At 49.8% G+C, this 18,908-nt stretch overlaps 3 protein-coding genes across 7 annotated transcripts; all 3 read right to left on the reverse strand.

Moving 5' to 3' along the window:
* Positions 1–97: 97 nt before the first annotated feature.
* Positions 98–5,933, reverse strand: deaf1 (DEAF1 transcription factor). 3 transcript variants are annotated; one of them, XM_076138509.1, is made up of 14 exons: positions 5,537–5,933; positions 5,159–5,256; positions 4,685–4,811; positions 4,012–4,098; positions 3,762–3,905; positions 3,533–3,672; positions 3,287–3,352; positions 3,072–3,116; positions 2,848–2,971; positions 2,635–2,766; positions 2,289–2,536; positions 1,100–1,135; positions 900–989; positions 98–802 (listed from the first exon to the last, which is right to left on the reverse strand). In XM_076138509.1, the coding sequence occupies exons 1-14, from the start codon at positions 5,688–5,690 to the stop codon at positions 710–712; spliced, it is 1,584 nt and encodes a 527-aa protein (XP_075994624.1). In that variant the 5' UTR covers positions 5,691–5,933; the 3' UTR covers positions 98–709. The 3 variants fall into 3 exon arrangements, with proteins under 3 accessions (XP_075994624.1, XP_075994641.1, XP_075994633.1); XM_076138526.1 differs by lacking the exons at positions 4,685–4,811; positions 5,159–5,256; positions 5,537–5,933 and adding an exon at positions 4,184–4,663; XM_076138518.1 differs by lacking the exons at positions 98–802; positions 900–989; positions 1,100–1,135 and adding an exon at positions 1,587–2,229 and having other exon boundaries at positions 2,309–2,536.
* Positions 5,934–6,584: 651 nt separating this feature from the next.
* On the reverse strand, positions 6,585–15,568 carry LOC143017393 (bromodomain-containing protein 1-like). Of its 2 annotated transcripts, XM_076172100.1 has the most exons (12): positions 15,280–15,567; positions 12,821–14,195; positions 12,211–12,364; positions 11,878–12,024; positions 11,634–11,762; positions 11,249–11,558; positions 10,808–11,092; positions 10,281–10,730; positions 9,852–9,990; positions 9,571–9,695; positions 8,899–9,053; positions 6,585–8,512 (listed from the first exon to the last, which is right to left on the reverse strand). In XM_076172100.1, exons 2-12 carry the CDS (start codon positions 14,173–14,175, stop codon positions 8,498–8,500), a joined length of 3,264 nt encoding a protein of 1,087 aa, XP_076028215.1. In that variant the 5' UTR covers positions 14,176–14,195; positions 15,280–15,567; the 3' UTR covers positions 6,585–8,497. The 2 variants fall into 2 exon arrangements, with proteins under 2 accessions (XP_076028215.1, XP_076028222.1); XM_076172107.1 differs by lacking the exon at positions 6,585–8,512 and having other exon boundaries at positions 8,990–9,133; positions 15,280–15,568.
* A 489-nt stretch (positions 15,569–16,057) lies between these two features.
* On the reverse strand, positions 16,058–18,902 carry ftsj1 (FtsJ RNA 2'-O-methyltransferase 1). Of its 2 annotated transcripts, none has more exons than XM_076170147.1 (11): positions 18,684–18,902; positions 18,362–18,540; positions 18,128–18,197; positions 17,896–17,998; positions 17,710–17,788; positions 17,534–17,586; positions 17,409–17,462; positions 17,223–17,325; positions 17,024–17,107; positions 16,827–16,930; positions 16,058–16,700 (listed from the first exon to the last, which is right to left on the reverse strand). In XM_076170147.1, exons 2-11 carry the CDS (start codon positions 18,480–18,482, stop codon positions 16,515–16,517), a joined length of 957 nt encoding a protein of 318 aa, XP_076026262.1. In that variant the 5' UTR covers positions 18,483–18,540; positions 18,684–18,902; the 3' UTR covers positions 16,058–16,514. The 2 variants fall into 2 exon arrangements, with proteins under 2 accessions (XP_076026262.1, XP_076026256.1); XM_076170141.1 differs by having other exon boundaries at positions 18,362–18,550.
* Between the last annotated feature and the right edge of the window lie 6 nt (positions 18,903–18,908).

The following is an 18,908-nucleotide window of genomic DNA, read 5'->3' on the forward strand; positions in this document are numbered from 1 at the left end:
CTTTGTTATTTTTACACGCTGCTGCTCTGGTTTCACATTAAACATTTTAAATGGAGGCTTGTTAATATTTGTTATCTTTGACTGTTTTAGGCCAAAATAAAGACGTGTTTGAGTTTTATTCCAGGATTCAACACTTAATGAAAAACATCAACAGAGAAACATACCATGAAAAAACATTAACCATAAAAGTACGAGTAATTTTGTCTCATTGTCCAAATCCCCCAAAATGCAGATTGATCATCAGTAAATCTTTTGCTTGCTAACATGCTATCATACTTTAGCATGTGGCTAACATGTGTGCGAAGCGTTCCAGAATGTTTGCACAATATTCAACCTTTTCAAACATAAGACAAACAAAATAAACATGTTGCTTTCTGCTACAACACAGGAAGTCAAAGTCAATCCTTTGTTAAACGACATTAAGAATTTAACTTCTCAATGCCTTCCGTTTATGAAAACATTTCCCTGCTTGCTTAGCATGCTAACATTAGCATTACATTATTATAGGTATGTTGGCGTACAAGTCTGTCCTGTTGGTGGCACTGAGCTGGTGGATGATTTGTGACACGTTTGGTCGTTGAGATGTTTTGATTGACAGGTGTCTCAGCCGTCACACTGATAGTTTGTCCAATCCACGCTCGCCCTCTTCCCATATATTAGGACGTTATGTATCACAAAGTTACAAAGATGGCGGTGTAGGTGGAGCCTGCTACCCCTTCACTTTGTCCGGAGGCTCCTCCTCCTCCTGCACAGTGACGCCCCCTGCTGGCTGACAGCAGCTGTGCTGATGCTCCCTCCAGTCCTGCAGTCAAACAGGACAAACCAACCTCAGCTTTTATTTATACAAATACAAGAAAACCTAAAAGCTACTACAGAAATGAAGCGCTGCTGTGTGTTACCTTTCTCTGACAGAAGGGGGAGCAGTAGTTGACTTTGTGGCAGCCCGTACACTCATTCATCGCCAGCCGCCCGCAGTTCACACACGTGTGCTGCAGGGGGAGACAAAAGGAGACACGTTTGTATCAAAACACAAGGGGAGACAGGACAAGGTGAGACAGGACAAGGTGAGACAGGACAGAGCATGTCTGTGAGGGTGTACCTCGATGATGATCTTAGACTCTGGTTCTTCTTGCTTCTGCGAAGATGAATCGAGACAAAACACACACACACACACGGTTAATGGTACATTTAAACACTTTTATCTAAAGCAACATGAGATTTGTAACAACACAAGTAAAGATCATGAGAAGAGAAGACAGAAGCAGTAAGTGCAAGAGGAACAACAGGATGTATGTGTCAAGAGGTCGGAGCCTGGAGGAGAGAGAGAGAGAGAGAGAGAGAGAGAGAGAGACGAAGACAGAGAGAGGGAGAGAGAGACACACACAAAGACAGAGAGAGAGGCAGAGAGAGGCAGAGAGAGAGAGAGAGAGAGAGAGAGAGAGAGAGAGAGAGAGAGCACCCAACCTGTTCATAGACAACAGGTTTTTTTTTAATAATTATGTGGAGATCAGGTGTGAAGGTCTTTATTTGTTTGTTAAAGACACAGAGCATCTAGAGTAGAAGAGTCTGGATAGAGGCTCAGGACCTGGTTGTTGGTTGGCAGAGCAGAGGGAGAGTGAGGGTAGCTCAGGGAAGCGGCAGCCATATTGGTCTGCTCTGTAGGAAAACATGAGCAGCGACTGGGTGCCGATGGAAGGACATGATCAGAGGAGAGACGGGTGCTGGTTTGGTTGAAGAGCAGGCCAGCAGCTGTTCGGTCTGATGTTCAGGGAGAAGCTACACCAGCCACAGACTGAAGCAACGTGGTCTCTGAGGTCCGCTGGTTCCTGGCAGACTTTGTGGGATGGACTTAAGTGGAGTGGAGCTGGATGCTGATTGCTGGTTGTTGCAGGTATCAGTCTGATGGTTGAGCCTCAGGAGCTGCTCCTCATGTGAGTGGAGGATTACACAGAGTGAGTTTGAGACAAATGGTCTCCTGAGAGATGAAAGCAGCTGAGATCCTGAGAGGTTCAGAGAAGGATGTGATGGTCAGGCAGCATGAGGACTGAGGATCAGCCAGCAGCTTTGGCTGATTGTACTGTTTACAGACTTCAGTGGGGTTCAGCTCTATGCAGGTTGTTCTCAGACAGGAAGTTACAGACTGCACCTCTGGTATTTTGGACAGGAAGGTAAACTGGTTCGGTTGGAAGCTCTAGTCCTTGTTGACAGCCTGTTGTTGTTTTTGTTTGTCTGGAGGTTAGAGGTCAGAGGTCAGGGGCCACACAGACTTAGGGCATGAAGAGTCTCACCTCCTTCCTGTTGTTCTGACCTTTAACCTGCTGTTTGGCCTGTTGGATCAGAACTTTGAGTTGCTGGGCGTTGCTCAGCAGGGTGTCGGCCATCTCCTCCAGGTACAGCCAGGTGTTCTTCTGCCCGTCACCCACAGCAGGGAGCCCCACCTCAAGCCCGTTCACCATACTGCCGCACGGAGACGCCTCTGCCATCTTGGCTTGAACAGCCTGAGGAGTTACTGCCAGGGCGGGAAGAGCCGCCAGCACTGAGGAAGAGGAGAAGGAATCAGGATGAAGCTACAGGATACAGGATAGAGTGAGTGAGTTGATTGGCTGACAGGGTGAGGTGGGCGTGTCTTCATACCTGCGGTGCTGGTGAACACCTCGCTCTGCGTCGCCCCCTCTGAGATGATGGTGGCAGCAGCATCAGCTGTGGGCGTCCGGTCAAAGGTCAACGTGCCTGAAGTGGTGATCTGACCTGATGGGGTCACTGTGACTGTGGAGGAAGAGGAAGATGAAGATGAACACATGCACTATTAGAGTTGATAAAGCTTTTGTTATGAAGTTTGTGTCATACATGTGGTTCCTGGGGTCAGCGTGAGGCTTTTGGCGGTGGGAAGCTCCTTCTTGATGGGGACAGACAGACACTCAATGTCCTTCTTCCGTCTTTTGTAGGGGACGAAGAGACGGACCGGACCGGTCTGAACCAGACCAGACAGAGACAAAGAAGATTCAGGATAAAGAAAGGATGAAAGTGTCTGATCACTCTGTTTAGATCAAGAAACAGGATGGAAATCTTACCAGGCAAACGTTCTCCACTCCTTCAGGCTCTCCTTCCTTCAGACCCTGGGGAGGAAACAGACGGTGAGGTCTCATGTTTGGTACGGAGCCATGAGAGAAGAGGTTACAGCTCTACTAGATGCAGAGCAACAACAGCACGATGCAAGAACTGATGAAGAAGATTAAGAGGATGGTGACCAAGAGTGATGGTGATCATGATGTAATGGAGGACTCACATTTGTCAGGTCGTCACAGCAGGCAGCACAGGTACAGGAAGCAGCGTGAGGGTTCAGGATCCGCTCCTACACACACACACACACACACACACACACACACACACACACACACACACACACACACACACACACACACACACACACACACACACACACACACACACACACACACACACACACACTCTCCTCAGCTCTGTAAGCTGTAGTATTGGGGGGTAGTTACTGCTCTATAAGAGTGTGTATTACCTTTATGAGGCACAGCAGGGGTCTCCCAGCGTACCGGATGCTCCTCTTCCAGTCTTTGCTGCTCGCTCTTCCTGCTAAACCTTCAAACTCAGTGGGAGTGAACCACTGCTGGTTGTGTTTGATACACCGACCTTTGCCCCCTACAACACAACAACAGTCAGCTCTCTCAGGGCCCAGTGACCATCAGAACGCTCTGACCTTAGAGTGTGTGTGGTGTTACTGCACGTACCTGAGCCCAGGCGGTTCTTGCACAGGACTCCGCTGGTGTTCCTGCAGCGCACCGGCAGCTCGTTGTTATAAACTGAAGGGTCCCAGTTATATTTGGAGTCTTTGTCCTGGGGAGGAGACACTGGGGTGGGCGGAGTCTGAGGGCCTGATGGACACACAGAATCAAAAGAGTATTTATGGACAGAAGACTACTCCAGCAGTAAATATGAGATAACAGATTCCTTTAGGATAAATACTCTGTGTTCACTTACAGCCACAGTCTTGCTCATGTACGTGGTTGAATACTTCATCCAGCAGGGGGCGCTGTGTGTCGTAATGTGAGGAGTCCCTGGTCTGCACTGGAACACAAAGATGAGACGATCCATCAGCTGCATGAAGTCTTTACACAAAGTGTGGACTGTAGAGGCACGGCGGCCATCTTACCACAAACACACATCCTCTCTCCTCTCACACAGCTTCAAATGGAAGCTCGTCTCCCTTTGATCACTGGCAGAGAGGTCTTCTTCTAGAGACACAATACAGCTCAGACTCCACCAGATGTTACAATAAATCTCAGGCTCATTTAGAATCTATGGGACCTTCAGGTGTGCAGGTCTTCTTCCCTGCAACATCAAACTGGTTTCCTTCTGGTTTGTGAACCTTCCTGAGCCCTCACACTGACAGTGAAAGGTCAGAGTCAGAGAATACTGAGACATGAAGAGAGAACTGTGACCACATGGTCAGTGTGTGTCTGGGTCCACACCAACACAGACCAACAACCAGAGGCTTTTAGGGACAAAGCAGCACTGGCCTTCCTCCAGTCAGACCAGTATGGGTGAGCACAAAACCCCCTGAACCCACCAGCAGCAGACCAGACAAGTTTAGTGCAGTGTGGACAGCAGCTGTGTCGGGAATCACTCTCTCACACACACACACACACAGTACCAGGGGTGATGGCTGTGGCAGCCTTCAGTCCAGCTGCTTCCACAATGCTGCCATCAGTGTGAACTACGATCAGAGTGGCCTTCTGGGAAGTGAGTCCTTCGCCCAGCTGGAGGGTGGTCCTTCCACTCTGTAACACACACACACACACACACACACACACACACACACACACACACACACACACACACACACACACACACACACACACACACACACACACACACACACACTGGTTACCTTGTTTGGCTTACATAGTTTCGTAGTTTACAGAGATGATGCAACTTTGACCAAGAATTCTTTCCATGTTGCCACGGTAACATGTAACTTTTCTTCCTCGCTGATGTGTTTATGTTGTAACTGTGAGGTCACTGGACATCATTGATCTCTTGACCAACAGAACATTATACTGTGTGTATACACACTTTACTTCTTTGTTTGTCAATATGACCACATGTGTGTGTGTGTGTGTCTTACCAGCACATGTTCAGGCAGACTTCCTGATGTTGTCACAGTTGTTGTGAATACATTGTCCTCTGCAGCCTGAACGTCAGCCACTGTGACTGCAGTCACCTCTGATACACACACACACACCGAAATTATGAAAGAACATGTGCATCTTTATACCATATTTATGTTAATGCATTGATGATGTTGATGAGATGCAGCAAATTACACAAACTTCATTATTAATGCAAGTTGAAATGACTGTGAACCTGTGTAACAATGTTTTGAGTTTAGTGTGAAAACAAAGGAAACGCTTCTGCTCCATTCTGCAAACTATTTCCTGATTTGATGTGAATGTCGCTAACATTAAAGCTAACACACACACAAACACACGCTAGCGGTCCTTGCCTGTGAACGCCTCGTCCGGGTTCGGCAAGCCCTCGATGTTTCCCGGTTCCTCCATCGTGGAGACTTCGGCCTCAGTCTCGGTCTCCGAGCCTCCGCCGAGGGGCTGCGCTTCCTCCAGCCCGAGGGCCTTCGAGGCCGAGTCCGCTTCGTCCATTCTGAGCGACCGAACGATAAGAGCCGAACGGGGCCGAGCGGAAGCGAGGCAACGTGACTCCGAGCGCCGCCGAAACCCCGGGACGAGCCGAAGGAAACCAAACACCGGGACGGTTAAGGAAACGCGGTGAAACCAGGAACGTTGAACGGAAAACAACGAATCCTCGACATCCACAGACACGGAAAAATGGCGCCCGAGCCCTGCTTTGTTCCATGCCAATTCTCAGGAGGAGGCGGCGGAAACTCCCGAGAGAACCCGAGAGACCACAACGCCACCCAGCGGACAATACACAGAAAGCAACATATCTATCCATGTAAACACATACACATTGTAAAAGTCTAAGGCAGCGGTCTCCTACAAGCACCACCATCCAGCGGGCTCTCTCTCCTGCCTCTAAAGTCACTGCTTGCACCTGAGAACCTGGGAATATCCGCTGTGATCAATACCTCAGACTAATCATGATCCCCATCAGTACCGTTCGGTTTTCAATCCCGACAGAGTGAGAAGCGTCCATAAATACAGTCTACCTTCACCCAGAATCTGTACTTTCGTAAAGTCTCCTCGGATAGATGGTGATTTAGGCCCCATTGAGACCCCCTTAAGATACAGCATGGGGATCCTGCAGGTACGGTGAGACTATTTAACAAACCAGTTGATTGGTCAAGACATTAACTACTCCAGAACAGGCTAGCTCAAGTTATCGTGGCGACAGTGAGATCAGAAGTGAGGCATCGGAACCCTTAATAGGGCTTCATAGTCCAGGACCCTGGACCTCCTCTCCTTCCATACCTCCTTTACCTTTTCTTCCCTCCCCACAGCTCCAATCTGTAATGTGTTGTCGAGATGTTTTCCTAGACTAAAATCAAAAGGATCAATAAAAGCAGGACCAGCTGATCAGTGATCAATATTTTTTAATTTCAGTGTTTCAGTAGAAAAATCTGATTTTGGCTCCTGTTGGCTGAGTACCGAGTCTATTTACACCGAGACACAAACAGGAAACCACCCCCCGAAAAATAAAACATCACAAACTCTCAGCTGTCACACTTAATGCCATTAATAAAAAGGAAGTGATTGGTTGACAGAAAGGGGGCGGAGCCTACACATGTGGCTCACAGTATTTTCTTTATAAAGTGATGCATATACATTTGACCATTTACAATAAATTAGTACAGGCACGTTATCGGACAGCTCGTGAGTAGTTTAGGTCCCTGTAACGACGCGTCCAACATGCGACAAGTCTGTGACCAAACAGGAAGTTGAAACCCACCACACCACACAACAAAAACTAAAATAATAAAAAATAAAAACCAACGTTTATTTTTTTACCCTCACATGAAATCGTGTGTTCCTCTAAATGACTCAATCCTAATTTAAATACTGCTTTCTGATTGGCTGGCTGGAGTCTCCACGGTCTACTCCACCTAAAAGCTGCACTGCAAAGGTTTTGAATGTAAAAACTACCAGACGCTGCTGGAAACCTGGAAACCACAAACAGGCCTCAGCAGTGAAGACGTTTTCTCTTTTCCCCCCATTTGTCAAACTTTCTGTCAATCAATTCTTGATTTTCTGTTTTTGTAAGGATTTCCCAGATTTCGTTTTAAATGCTCAATGTTTTTTGAATGAAATATTTTCCAGTTTTATTTTGTCTAGCACTTTGTCAGATCTTTCAGATTTGAGTTTTCTCACAGCAAAGAAATTACAGTTTTGGTTAACAACTTAAAAGTTTAACCGTATTCCTGTATGATGGAGATCAGGTATGATTGACAAGTCATGAGGCTAGAAAAAGAGGTTTAAACCAAATTTTTTTAACCCATCAGGCTCACAACTTATCAATCAGCACTCCGCATCTCAACAGGACAGAGCAGCGCTGGAGTCATGAGGCAGCAGTGAAAGAGGAGAAAGGAGCTGCAGTTTAACCACATCTGTCTTAGTTTTTTTACAGTAACACTAAAAATAATGATAAAACTTGTGTACTGATGATGTCATTGAGAGACAGCGCCAGCTGCTGTTTTTGGTTTGGTTTGTGAGGAGATGTTTGTACCTGAATAAAAACGTCCAAATTTGTTTTTTGGCTTCTTTCAACAAGTTTGGAGGCCTCGTCTGCTAACATGGTCATAGAGTGGTGGTTTGTGGTTTCCAGGCTTTGAGGACTTGTTTGTAAAGAAGCCATTTGTACCTGAAAAAAAGTAGTTTTTGGATTGAGTGTGAGAAAAGAACCCATTACAGCTTTTATATGACTACGTACAAACTAAAAAACATTCTGGTAAAAAAGGACACGGACGGACTGACACACACATAGGGCGCGCGCGCACACACATACACACCCACACACACTCGTTAATAACTTAGAAAAGAGTAAAAAAGGTGTTTCATACAGTCTGTGTGTTTCTCTGTGTGACCAGCAGGAGGAGCAGCAGCAGCAGCTCTGCCTTACTTATATCTTAGAACGATGCTGCTGTCTTGATGAAATCGCAGGTTTTATGGCAGTGACCTTTGACCTTGGTTTGCAGCAGCAAATTGGAGGTCAGACGTCATTTATGGTTTTTGTTCTGCTCCCACGTTTCTTCCCCACCCCGTAAGAACCCCATGTTCAGTTGCATAGCTCTAAAAACAAAGCGGTGAGGAATGGGCGGGTCCAGTTCACAGGAAACGGTAAACAGGAAGTTTGTTTGTGCGTAAATGGAAAAAAAGCCCAGAGCACCGCCATGGAGAGGAAGTGAAAAGAGAAGAGGTGAATGACGGGAGGAGGAGGAGCAGTGAGCCTCCGTCAGCTTCACTCTGTCGGATCACAAAGGAGCACCTTGGGTTTATGAAGCCATCGCCTGAGGAGAGACAGGACACATCGAGGTGAGGGGTCAAACGTCACTGCTGATAATACTTCCCAAGCTACAACCATGAAGGATCAGGGTGAGGGTTCCACCATAACCCAAATCAGGCTTTAAGATTAGATAAGATAAGATGATAGTTTATGATCCTGAGGGAAATGACTGTGCAGTACAGTTACAGTACAGCATGAAGAACCAGAACCAGAGATCACCCAAACTAGTGCAGTATAGAAACGTGCAAGATGCAAGTAGATAATAAGTACTCAGGCTTTACTGACAGGTCCTGAGCCTAAAACAGAGATTAAACCCACATTTTTGTTACATGTCACATCAGCACTCATACCAGCTCCTTCTACACAGCAGCATAGGTCAGAGTTTCTTACCAGTTGCTGTTGTCGATGAAGAGGACGAGGAGGAAGAGTTTCCCTGCGGACCTGAACTGCGTCGCCTCTCCTGCCCTGAGGACGGCCAGTGCTGGGCGAGGAGGCCACGCCCCTCTGAGCCGACGCCCCTTCGTCACCGCTCTGACATAGAGGATCTGAAAAAAACAACAGGCAGGAGGGCTGACTGAGTGAGGCCACGCCCACACCAGAGTGGTAGCAGCTCAGACCCCGCCTCCTAACAGGACAGACTTTAGGACACAAGTGAGGAGTCAGACACCTGAAGCTCAAACAACCAAAGTGTGTGTGTGTGTGTGTGTGTGTGTGTGTGTGTGTCATATGATCATCTTAGCCTCTTGACATTGAGGCCCTATGCCTCACGCTGACCTCAGCATTATAGTGGAACATGAGTCAGCATATTAGTATGGTGTCATTAGTATCATGCCAGAAGAAGGGGTTTATAAAACGCTGCCTGATCCAGATGCATTGTGGGATTCTGACTGTTATGTTGTGGTGTGAGCAGCTTCAGTGAGCATCCAGGAACCTCTGGGAAGCTTTCGCTGCCTCAGGTCATGAGTTAGCCTCAGCACATTGGGACCTTCTTGTGTTTGTGTCATACAGGAAACAGAAAGGTGTAATATCCTGTACATCAGACCAATCAGAAGCCCAGCTCACCTGAAGCCATGGTGGCAGCTTTGGCGACGTCTCCGTTCTCCAAGCAGGTCGTCACTGAGCTCCTGTCGTCCACAGTGTTCCGCCGCGCTGACGCCGGTCGACCTTTATCGCTTTTAGAGGCGATCCTGAAGGAGCAGAGAACACTTTCAGAAACATCACAGGGAATCTGAAACATGGACATGGAGGTTTACTTCCTCTGCTGCCACCATCAGGACAAACAGACTCACAGCTTTAGATCACTTCATAGATAACAGGCTGTGGGAGGAGCTACCTGACCTCACCTGCCGCCGCACAGGAAGCTTCTGCCAGTCGAGATGCTCGACTCCGAAGCGCAGCGACGGCGAGGTTCCAGCCGGCGAGGACCCGCCGAGCTCTTCTCCTCCTCCTCTTCCTCCTCCACCACAAAACCGTTTGCTATGCCTGAAAACATTTTACACACAGGAGAAAAAACTGAAACATCAGACAAACTGTTCAATCTAAATGTTTGATTCTAAATGGGGCAAATGCCCGTTACTGGGAGAGAGAGGGAGGCAGAGGAGAGAGAGAGAGAGAGAGAGAGAGAGAGAGAGAGAGAGAAACAGAGCGAGAGAGACAGAGGAGAGAGAGAGACAGAGACAGAGACAGAGAGAGAGAGAGAGAGAGAGAGAGACGAGAAAGAGAGGAAGTGATTTACTGTTCACCTGTAAGCAAATATAAAGTAAACACTCTACCTGTCCCGAGCCGTTTGATAGGCGACTCTTCGTCAGCCTCCTCCTCCGCGTTGGCACTGCTGCTCCGGGTTCTTTTCCGGGGCAGGAGGAGCGTCTCCAGCCGAGGAATCACCACCGACAGGAAGGTTTTGGCGCCCAGAGGAGGCGAAGCCCCAGATGCTTCGGCCATCTTGGGAGCTTTCTGTGGGCTGGTGCTCTTGGATTTACGGAACAGGATGTTGGTCCGCCGGTTTCCTGTGGCAGAGGCTTCGTCCTGGAGCGTTGAGGCGAGGCTGAGGTGGCCGTCGGGGAGCAGCAGGTCTGGAATGAGCCCGTTGGGAGGGTCCCGGGGCGCTGAGGTAGCTGTCTGGGCATCGCCGCCGAGGTCCATGCGAGTCTCGTCCTCGGCGCCGACTTTGACAGACGGCGTCGACTCGATGGGAGAAGAGAAGGATGGAAGCGACGATTTCTCTGCACAGATAAACCAGTGAACCATTAGTTTACAGACGACCCTGATTAGGACGCAACAAAGCATCGAGCCCACTTACCCTCCTCTGGAGTGCAGGGTTCTGCTGGAGGTTCAGGTAGTGGTCTCTCCTCTGGTTGTGTGTGTGGTGGGGGGGTCTCTGGAGCAGCAGCAGGAGGTGGGAGGGGCTTCTTGGGGGCCAGCTCAGTGCGGACCTCCATGATGCTCCTCTTCAGCAGCTTCAGCCTCTTGCTGCGTGACGGGCTGTGCTTCATGGCCGTGCTGAGGTCCAGCTTCTCCAGCAGCTCCTTCAGCTGCTCCTCCAGGGGGGTCTGCTGTCGGTACGCCAGGCTCAACACGCGGTCCACTGCAGGAACACACACACACACGCTGTCTGTCACAACCGGGCCCTGACTGACACACACACCCACACCCACACACACACACACACACATACACATACACATACACACACACACACACACACACACACACACACACTCTCTCTCTTTTGAGTCCTCACCGTCCTCCCAGGAGAAAGGCGTGGGCTCCAGCTTGGGGGCGTCGGGGAGGTGGATCCCACCGGGGAAGTCGAAGCCGATGCGCTCGGCCTCTCTGCCGGCCTTCCTGAGGATGGCGCCGCCGTGGTCCTGCATCCGCAGCGCCGCTTTGTAGAAGAAAGTGTCCTTGGAGTTGTACTTCAGGCAGTTGGAGATGATGAGGTTGAAGTCGACCTCAAACTCCTCCAGGGTCCTGTAGCAGTGAGCGTCGATGCGTTTCCTCATGGTGGAAAAGTCCATGGGGTTCTTGATGTGGTCCAGGTAGTCTGGAACCTGCGGAGAGGAACAAAGTGTGGAGGTCAGAACACGTCAGATGGCGGGTCAAGGTGCACGGTGTCTGGTGCCGACCTCCTTGCTGCTGACGGGCTGGGCGAAGATGTGGCAGGAGTCTTTCTCCTGCAGCTGGCTGAGGACGGCTCGCAGCAGGATGTTGAAGGGCGTCAGCTGGACCTCAAGCAGAGACTGATGCAGCTTCATCTGGTGCACAGACACACAGGGGCCATGATCAATCACTTATTGATCACATTTGTCCCTCTGCTGATCACTGATCAATACGCTGAGCTTAAGATGAAGGTGTGTGTGTGTGTTGTACCTCCTCTCTCTTCAGCTTCTCCCTCTTCCTGATGAGCTCCAGCAGCAGCCTCGCCCTCTCCAGGTCGTGTCTCAGGCGGTGCCACTCTTTCAGCTGCTCCTTCAGAGCCTGATTCGTCTCCAGACGCGTCTCAGGCGGCGCAGGAAGCTGGTGGTTCACACAGGAAGTTCAATTTGAGTGACATTTAACTATCAAAGGTTACCAACGTAGAGTAGATGATGCTCTGATTGAAGACTTCTCATTTTCTCGACACCCGTTAGCATAGAAATAAGAGCAACGACCAAACTGCAACAGAATACAGGAAGTGCTAATGAGCAGACAGGAAATACTGACCCGCTTGAATTTCACGGGCTGAGGGTTGGCCTGGAGCCGGCGGATCAGGGACACATTGTTCCTCGACTGTCGCTTCAGCACCCAGTAGCTCAGCAGTCGCTCCACGAAGGGACGCTTCCTCTGCACCGAGACCTGGTTCAGGATGGAGTCCAGACTGAGAGAGAGAGAGAACACACACACACACACACACACACACACACACACACACACACACACACACACACACACACACACACACACACACACACACACACACACACACACACACACACACACACACACACACACACACACACACACACACACACACACACACACACACACACACACACACACACACACACACACACACACACACACACACGATCGTTATGTTCTGTCATTGATCCAGCTGCTAGCTTCAGTGGGATTATTGGAACAATCAGCTGTTTCAGGAGGTTTCTTGATTAGAATCTGCTCATAAAAACAGAATAATGTGCCTGAAGCCTGCGCCTGCATGTAAACACTGAACCTCCATGTACACACAGCATCATCCTGATCATACAGAATGTGTGGCCATCATGCAGATACTGAGACTGCAGACCTGGATCAGGTTTCAGAAGCCTCCTACCTTGAAGCGGTGATGCTGGGCCCAGAGTTAGCCGGTTCCTCTGGTTCAGGTTCTGGTTCTGTCCTCTTGATCTTCTTCCTGTTCCTGGTCCTCCCCCTCTTGTTGCTGGTCTTGGGACAGGTTCCGTTTTTGGGATGCAGCTCTTGGTAGATGTTCAGCGGCCTCCGGTCGCAGCCGCCCGGCGTGTGAGCGCAGCAGTACGCCGTCTTCTTCACCGAGAAGGTAGCGGCGCCCGTCTCCGTCACCTCTTTGACCGGCTCCATCTTCATGTACAGGCCGGCTTTCTGGGCGCAGCTGACGTGGAAGGCGGTGTAACAGTTGACCTTGTCGCATTGGATGCAGGCGCCGGCGCCCTTCTCCTTACACAAGTAGCAGGTGAGCTTCCAGCGAGCCGGCGGGATGTTACAGACGCCGTCGATGGGCTCGATGAAGACGGTGTCAGAGAAACCTACCTCAGGCACCCACAGGGCGCACGCCACGTGACCCCAGCGGTCATCGTCCGTCCTTTTCAGAGCTCCTCCTTGGTTGGGGCAGAAGACACACTTGGCTGGCTGGGACGGGCGCTGTAGACAGTGGCGGCACAGCCATTGGCCTTCCGGGACGTACGGCACTCCGTAACACTCCTGGTGCACGGCGATGTTGCAGGAATCGCAGAAGAGAATGACGTTGCTGTCCGCACCGTCTCCGTCCATGCAGATGCAGCAGACGGCGTCCTCGTCCACCAGAGACTGCATGTCCCTCTGGCCCCGGGTGGCTGTGTAAGACTCCTTCTCAAAGCGGTCCATGATGAACTCAAACAGGTTGTGGGAGACCTGGCTGACGCCCTCGCTCTTCCTCTTCTCATTGATCAGGTCCAGCCAGGCGTAGTCCTCCTCGTCCATGTCATACTCCACCTCCTCGTCCAGATCCTCTGCCGTCCTTTCCCTGAACCTGTAATAAGCTACGGGCCTCCTCGGCACCACGGGCAGATTGTACTCCACCGTCCTGAACTTTGCCTCCAACAGAGCGCTGGTGCTCCCGTGGGTGACGGCGGCCGTGTGCGATGCCGTCAGCGCGGCGTTCTTTTTCTGCTGGTTGTTTTTGAGGCGCACTGAGCGGACCAGGACCTGCTGGGGCTTCTCGTTGTTTTCCTTGTTGCTGTTACACTCCATGATCTCTTGAGCCGTCGGGTCGTCGTCAGAAATGACGTCCATCTTGTCGTAGATACTGAGGCGATGCATGCGCCCGTCCACCTCCAGCTCCACTATACGCTGAGCCTGAGCGTACGTCAGTGTCTCCCTGTTGGGCGAAGGCTTGATGGGCGAGGATGCCCTCTTCAGCGGTGCCATGCGGTGATTTCGGCTTTTCTTCTTCATCCCAGAGACGTTATACAACCCTAACAAACAAAGGACAAAACATCATGTAGAGGATTCACGGACACACACACTTACATGAAGAATGTGTTTACACGTTGATGTGTGTGTCTTCAAGTGATCAGAATGAAAACGCACAGTACATAAACAATCTTAGACAAAGAAGGCAGAAATACTAAATGAAGAGAGAAGTGAGAGTGGTGTGAGGGAGAGGAGACCCCCCCCTCCCCCCTCAGGCCTCACAGTGTGGTTTCACGTTTGGATTTTAATCTCCCAGTTACCATAACAACTTTTCAACCCAGTGTATGTGGTTGCTGTGATAGAGGCCTTAGCTACCATCATTTATAACTACACAAAACACATCAGAGTTCAAGATTTAGAAGTTAAAGTGTAATGACTTTCATCCTCTCAGAGTGCTGTGAGGTTTACAGCTGCACTCACAGATTCAGGTGTTCACATGCTTACAAACAAGTTCGTTATTTTACACACGGAAATGTGAAGACATTCTAACTGAACATGTGACCAGATTAGTGTCACTGGGTTTGTGAGTCGGTCTAAACGATCAACTGTGTCCGGTTTCACAGTAGGACGTGGTAAACTGGATCCCGAGACCGGTTCAGGGGCGGAAACAAGCAGAGGCTGAACTGAGACCGTGTAGGACAGAACAAACCCGAACCCTAACTGCGGGTCTGGTCGGTCTGTAATCCGGAGTGAGGGTGCAGGTTTACAGTGGCCCCTGAAGCTGGTAGACTCGGACTAACGTCAGATCCGTTTGACTCGAACGTAACTCTGGTTAATCGACCTACAGCGGCTTGTTTTGGGAAACAAACGCCGGCCTGACCCGCACACAGTCCGGGCGTGTTCGCCCGTGGAGCCGCGGGCTGTTTCGCGAGGACGCTGTGTCCATAAAGCGAAGCTAAGCTACCGTTAGCCTGTTAGACCCACTGAGGGAAGGAAATATGGCGACCAACAAAACAAGAAAAGTGCCTCGACGGTAAAAGTTTGTTCTCTCCCAGGGCAGCCGAGACCGGAGCGACGTGAAGCCGGCCCGGCTGCAGTGACACCCGGCTGTACGAAGAGTCGCTGGTTAAGGCAGCACACACTCACCCCTGAGCCTTCCTGAATTCAGTTTAGAAAAACAGCAGCGTTTCACAGCAATGGCGGCGCGGCCTGCGGAGCGGAGGAGCACTTAGATCCACATTGAGGCCGCCGCGGCTCGCGCTTATCGGTGTGAGACCTGAAAGTATCCAACAGGTTCCCAGGGCGACGGAGCCGGACCGAGCTGGGACCGTGTAAGCAGCATAAACCTGAATCCACGGGACGACAGGGGCACTCAGCAGCGGCGGAGCTCCGCGGCTCTCCAGCCTGATCCCCAACAACAATGCGGTGCAGCGAGACGCTGCGCCCTGACGTCATCACGCACTAATGAAAAACACAGGAAGTGGGTTTAAGTGTCACGCAGTCCGAAAGCCCGTTACGTCCGTCCGTCCGTCCGTCCGGCCACGTGTTCTGTGTTCTGTGCACTAACACACACACACACACACACACACACACATATACCCCCCCCCCCCCCACACACACACACATACACGCAGTTTGGAATTATTTCTGAAATGTTTTGGATGGAGAAAGTCAAAGAACACATTGCGTCATACTTGTTATAATTTTGACGTCTTTTATCCGTTTATCAACTTTTCTGTGATGACTGAATCCCCTTTAGTTTCCCGCTGTTCCTAGAATTCTTCTAGAAAAAATATAGAGTTCTCGAAATTTACATTGGATATATTCTACACTATTTGATTTGAAAAGTTATTTTTCTAAATATGATTCTGACATACAAATCATACATACAAAGACACTTAATTACATGTAGTGAAAATAGCAGTTTCAAGTCACATTTTATTAAAATCCACTGAACACACAAACAAAAGTTTAAACATGCTTTTCCTGTATAATCGTTCGCGTGTGTGTGTGTGTGAAGACATTTGTGAAATAATATTTTTCTAAAATCTGAATTTTCATAACAGCTGAAGAAAGTAAACAGTCCCCTCCACTTCCAGTCTCTTTGCTAACCTAAGCCAAACAAATCCTCCACCTCTGTGAGCTCAGCTCCAGAGGGCCTGTAGGGGGCGCAGTTTCTCTTGATCCAGTGACAACAGAACATTACGGACAGTCACATATTTCTAAGTGAACCCTGTGTGAGTGTAGTTTTACAGCCTGGGCTTTAGCATTAGCTCTGAAGTTTGACACTGTTGCTGGCTTCATCTGCAGTCAACATTTGGTACACACAGCGCCACCTGGAGGACAAACAATGATGCCCAAGCTTGTTCACATAATTGGTTCTAGTCATTCGAGCTGGTGGACTCTGCAGGCGGCTGAGGGTCATCCTCACTCCTGTTAGTTTGGACGGACAGAGCGTCTTCTCGGGACAGAAGGTTGTTCTTGCGGAGGTGGCAGGCCTGCTGGTAGGGGGGGCTGATGGGTGGCTGGGTGGGGGGGGTGTACTGGTACTCCTTACCATCATTCAGCTGAAGAAATAATGAACGGAGAAACTTCATAACCAACAGAATAAACACCAAGGAATGCGTCAGACTGATTATGTTCTGCCTTTGTTATTGTTCAGTTCTACATTGTGGTTACTGATTCCCTCTCACCTGGAGGGGGTATGTCCTGTCTGAATCGAAGGCGCTCAGGTCCCCGCAGGCCAGGAAAGGAACGATGACTCGGTTTGGACCTTCTAACTGGTTAAAGTCGACATCTGAACAACAAGACAAACAGGACGTGACTCATATGGGACTAAACCTGGATCTTCACTGACTCCACCGGCATCGCAGGTTTGTCTGTCTGTTACCGTAGCAATGATCCAGCAGAGGGTTGGACATGTTGGGGATGTATCCTGCAGGTGGAGAGAAATTCTGACACACCACGAAGGCCTCTGAGACAAGAGAGAGAGACACGGTAAGAGACAGGCATTATTCTTGTTAACATGCTGTACTTTACACATGCTGCACACTGGATGCAAACAGTGTGTTGAGCCATGACTGTCTGACCGATGCTGGAGTTCCTGCTGCTGCGAGGTTTGGCACAGGTCACACTGCCGAAGAAGATCTTCAGCTGCGAGTACAGCAGCGTCACATCCTTCCCCCGGAAAATCTGCACAGCACAGGACACGGTTACAGTCGTCCAGAAGCTCATTTAGTAGGTAGAAGGGGTCAGAGATGAGGCTGGAGCGTTACCTTGGCAACAAATGACCCTCCTGGTTTCAGGACGTGAGTTGTGATGTTGAGAGCCTGAGATGAAGAAGAGCTGTTAGTCAAACACTACAGACTGACAGCCAATCACACACAGCGAGTATACTCACAGCCAATAGGAGCTGAGCTTGGATGTACTCATCTACGTCATGCAGCCCGGTGACTACAAAAACAAAACACATCCAAAAATAAATGGTGACCTTCAACCCCGTTAGAAAACAACAGGAAGATTTCCCCATTATTGATGCAAATTAAGAAGATTTAGAAAAGGAAGTCAGCAAGTCACCATCAGGAGCTCCGTCACACACAACCAGGTCAGCAGGACGGCCCTCAAAGTGACCGATGATCTGCTGAGCCGTCGCCACCTGAGAGACACAGACAGAGACACAGACAGAGGGAGACATGGTTTGAGTGTCTCAGGTTCATCACTGCAGCCATATAACAGCACGATGGTTCCAATGTCCCCGCTGACCTTTGTGATGTCTCCTTGGATCTGGGTCACCCCTGGCAGAGGAGCCATGGCCTGCAGGTCCACCGCCACGATCTTCACCTCCTCCCCCTGCTCCCCCCTCCCTCTGTGGGGAAGAACAACTCATCAGAAACAGGAGGAGCTATGTGTGTGTGTGAGGAGGGGGTACAGGAAGGGGTCTACACCAGTTAAGGGTTGAGTGATAAGTTCTGAGCCTACATCATAAAGAATCTACCTGAGCTTCCTGCTAAGCACTTGAGACCAGGAGCCAGGAGCAGCACACAGATCGACCACCCTGTGTACACCTGAGGGAAGGGGGGAGGGGGGGGGGGGAGAGAGAGAGAGAGAGAGAGAGAGAGAGAGAGAATGAATTTGTGTACATTTTTTCACATGATTATACTGATGGACAGCAGATGGCTCCGCCTAGAAGCAGCAGCAACAGGGCCAATCAGAGCAGGGCATGTGTCACCTGTGAACAGGTCAAAGGTCTGGTGGAGCTGCAGCAGCTTGAAGGCGCTGCGGGCTCTCCAGCCCTCCTCCTTGGCCAGGCGGTAGTAAATGTCCCGCTTGTCTTTGGACGAGCGCCCCATCCTAAGCTCCGCCCCTCTGAGAACACGAACAGGAGAAGGTTTGTTTGGTTCAGCAGCTCTAACAGGAGCTAAACAAGGGAAGAGTTCAATAAAAGATTTATAAATGCGCACATGTCAGATGTAATCCACCAATTCATTCATTAGGCACAAATAGTAAAGAGTTAAACACGCTATTATCCAGTCAAACCAATCTTTACTCACAGCTCCTCGCGCAGGGAACACGTTCACGAGCACTTCCGTGTTGATGATGGAAGGACCCTCGCAAAGGCTGACCAGGGCGCGCCTGTTCAAAACACAAAAGCTAAACGGATCAAACGTCTGCTACGTTTGTGCTTTGGTTGAACTTCCTCTCCATGCGAACCCCTGTATTTTATATCCTTAATCAAGATCACTTCCTCAAGCACACGTTAACATCATAACAGTTAA

The sequence above is a fragment of the Genypterus blacodes genome, unplaced genomic scaffold (assembly GCF_046128005.1).
Source record: "Genypterus blacodes isolate CSIRO-AG114 ecotype Tasmania unplaced genomic scaffold, CSIRO-AGI_Gbla_v1 ptg000015l_1, whole genome shotgun sequence".
NCBI classification, from domain to species: Eukaryota; Metazoa; Chordata; class Actinopteri; order Ophidiiformes; family Ophidiidae; genus Genypterus; species Genypterus blacodes.

Excerpts from the sequence above, each read along its gene's own strand:
- deaf1 (XM_076138509.1), bottom strand. The coding sequence starts at position 5,690 with ATGGACGAAGCGGACTCGGCCTCGAAGGCCCTCGGGCTGGAGGAAGCG. Across the intron at positions 5,257-5,536 it reads CCCGGACGAGGCGTTCACAG|AGGTGACTGCAGTCACAGTG; the intron begins GCAAGGACCGCT and ends TGTGTGTATCAG. Across the intron at positions 2,767-2,847 it reads GCTGACCCCAGGAACCACAT|TCACAGTGACCCCATCAGGT; the intron begins GTATGACACAAA and ends CTTCCTCCACAG.
- LOC143017393 (XM_076172100.1), bottom strand. The coding sequence starts at position 14,175 with ATGAAGAAGAAAAGCCGAAATCACCGCATGGCACCGCTGAAGAGGGCA. Across the intron at positions 11,763-11,877 it reads AGAAGCTGAAGAGAGAGGAG|ATGAAGCTGCATCAGTCTCT; the intron begins GTACAACACACA and ends TCTGTGCACCAG. Across the intron at positions 11,559-11,633 it reads AGCCCGTCAGCAGCAAGGAG|GTTCCAGACTACCTGGACCA; the intron begins GTCGGCACCAGA and ends TCCTCTCCGCAG.
- ftsj1 (XM_076170147.1), bottom strand. The coding sequence starts at position 18,482 with ATGGGGCGCTCGTCCAAAGACAAGCGGGACATTTACTACCGCCTGGCC. Across the intron at positions 17,999-18,127 it reads GTGCTTAGCAGGAAGCTCAG|AGGGAGGGGGGAGCAGGGGG; the intron begins GTAGATTCTTTA and ends TCTTCCCCACAG. Across the intron at positions 16,701-16,826 it reads ACAGGACATACCCCCTCCAG|CTGAATGATGGTAAGGAGTA; the intron begins GTGAGAGGGAAT and ends TTATTTCTTCAG.